Source organism: Mandrillus leucophaeus, unplaced genomic scaffold (assembly GCF_000951045.1).
Source record: "Mandrillus leucophaeus isolate KB7577 unplaced genomic scaffold, Mleu.le_1.0 Scaffold200, whole genome shotgun sequence".
In the NCBI taxonomy this organism is placed as follows: Eukaryota; Metazoa; Chordata; class Mammalia; order Primates; family Cercopithecidae; genus Mandrillus; species Mandrillus leucophaeus.
In genome coordinates, this window is record NW_012102033.1 from 1,241,109 (window position 1) to 1,243,390 (window position 2,282).

The 2,282-nt window shown below is 57.9% G+C and overlaps 1 protein-coding gene across 1 annotated transcript in view; it reads left to right on the plus strand.

Annotated features, from left to right (window-relative positions):
* The window catches only part of LMTK3 (lemur tyrosine kinase 3), a 50,857-nt gene that overhangs the window by 35,295 nt on the left and 13,280 nt on the right, over positions 1-2,282 (plus strand). The window contains exons 15-16 of the mRNA XM_011979403.1: positions 332-467; positions 606-743. Coding sequence (XP_011834793.1) covers positions 332-467; positions 606-743 — 274 coding nt within the window. The remainder of the gene's footprint in view (positions 1-331; positions 468-605; positions 744-2,282) is intronic.

Here is a 2,282-nt window from a genome sequence, read left to right on the forward strand (position 1 = left end):
ACGGGGTGGGGCCTATGGAGATCGCCTTGGGTTAGGGGATCGGGTGGAGGCCGCGCGTTAATGAGCCAGGAGAGAATCCTTACGTTGGGCTACTTAGCTGTGCGTGGGGCTCAGCTGTCAGGTAAGTAGCCTCGGGCCAGGTTGAGGTTAAGGCTGGCCCGAGGCTTCGAAGCCAGATTAGGGGCTCCAGCCACCCCTCCAGAGCGTGTGATTATAAATTGGGATTCCTAGAGCCCCAGAAATATTAACCAGTTTTGTTGCTTTTGGGGGATGCGGTAAATGGGACGTGACGGTTTGTCCCCTCTGGCTTCCCGCTAATCTGCCTTCACAGGAGACGCCAACCAACGAGCTGAGCGTCCAGGGCCCCCCCGAGGGGGACACGGACCCGTCAACGCCTCCAGCGCCCCCGACGCCTCCCCACCCCGCCACCCCCGGAGATGGGTTTCCCAGCAACGACAGCGGCTTTGGTGAGGGCGGGCCCAATGGGGCAGGAGGGGGCGGGAGCCATGGGGCGGACGGGGCGGGGCCTATGGGGTGGGAGGGGCGGGACCGGAGGGCTGGAGCGCCGCAGGTGCCTGCGGCCTGACTGCGGTCTTCTGCTGCAGGAGGCAGTTTCGAGTGGGCGGAGGATTTCCCCCTCCTCCCCCCTCCAGGCCCCCCGCTGTGCTTCTCCCGCTTCTCCGTCTCGCCTGCGCTGGAGACCCCGGGGCCACCCGCCCGGGCCCCCGACGCCCGACCCGCAGGTACCATATCCTCGGCCCTGCCCCTCCTCTGCCCATCTCTGTCCCCTTATGTTCCACTGCCAACTTCTTGTGACCATCTTTCAATGTCCCTGCCTCTCTCTTCCCAGTCTCTTCTCTCTCCCCTCTCAGTCAACAGACACCCCACCCAGCTCTGGAACCAGCTCAGACCAGGTGATGTCCATCAGACGGTCATAGGCAGGCAGGCCGGCTGTCCCCAACCCCTGAGCCTCAGTTTCGCCTTCTGTGGGGATTCCCCCCACCCCCAACTCTTGCCCATCTTTGTCCCATCTCTGGGCTCAGACTCCGGTCTGGCACTTGCCGGATCCTGATCCCACCTCTGGGGAACACGGTGCTCAGGGGCAGACAAGGAGAGAGAAACCCAGAGTGCTCAAAGCCGGCTGGTGTGAACCAGAGCAGGGAGGACACAGCTGGGGGTTAGAGAGCAGTCACAGCGGCACCGCTGCTCTCGCGTGGACCCTGCAGTGCCTCACCACAGTTTAACCCATTTAATGTTCACTGCGATCCCATGGGGTGGATTCTAGTCTCGTCCTCATTTTTTTTTTTTTTTTTTTTTTTTTGAGATGGAGTCGCTCTGTCGCCCAGGCTGGAGGGCAGTGCTCAACGCAACCTCCGCCTCCTAGGTTCAAACGATTCTCGTGTCTCAGCCTCCCAAGTAGCTGGGTTCACAGGCATGCACCACCACGCCCAGCTACTTTTTTTGTATTTTTACTACAGACAGGGTTTCACCATGTTGGCCAGGCTGGTCTCTAACTCCTGACTTCAAATGATCCGCCCACCTCGGCCTCCCAAAGTGCTGGGATTACAGGCGTAAGCCACCGGGCCTGGCCAATCTCATCCCCATTTTACAAACGAGAACACCGAGGCACGGAAAGAAGTGAGGAGCTGGGATTCAAAGCGGCAGTTGCTCGGCCTCTGAGTCTGTGCCCTCTCTAGTAGTGAACATTGGTCAGGTTTCTTTCCTGGAGTTTCATATGCACCATATCGTTACTCCTCGTGGCCACGTTGGGAGAGGGGTCATGTCGCCCCTAGTTTCCAACTCTTAGCGATGCTAAGGCCACTCTCAGGGAGAGGAGGGCGCATTGGCAGGTCCCAGCGCAGGACTGGAAAGGGACTGGGCTCTCTGCTGCCCCCTGCTGCCGAGCCAGGGAACACCCCAGGACACAGGGCTTGTACCCATCCCGGCGGAACAGGTGGTGATCCCCAGTATCAGAGCTAAGGTAGAAGGCGCCACTGGAGGGTTTCACTCCTATTTCCCCAATCTTGCCTGAGTCCAGATATTGTCCCTGCCATTTCTTAGATGTGTGACCTGGGGCAAGTCGCTTTCCCTCTCTGTGCTTCAGTTCCCTCATATATAGGGTGGGAATGATAACAGGATCTAATTCATAAGATTGCTGAGGGAATTAAATGGCTTAATCCTCCCGTGTATGCATGTATGCAGCACGGAGTCTGTTCATGCAGCAGCGGTCTCTAACCATTAGCAATTATTATTATTTAGTTAGTTAGTTTTTTTGTTTTTTT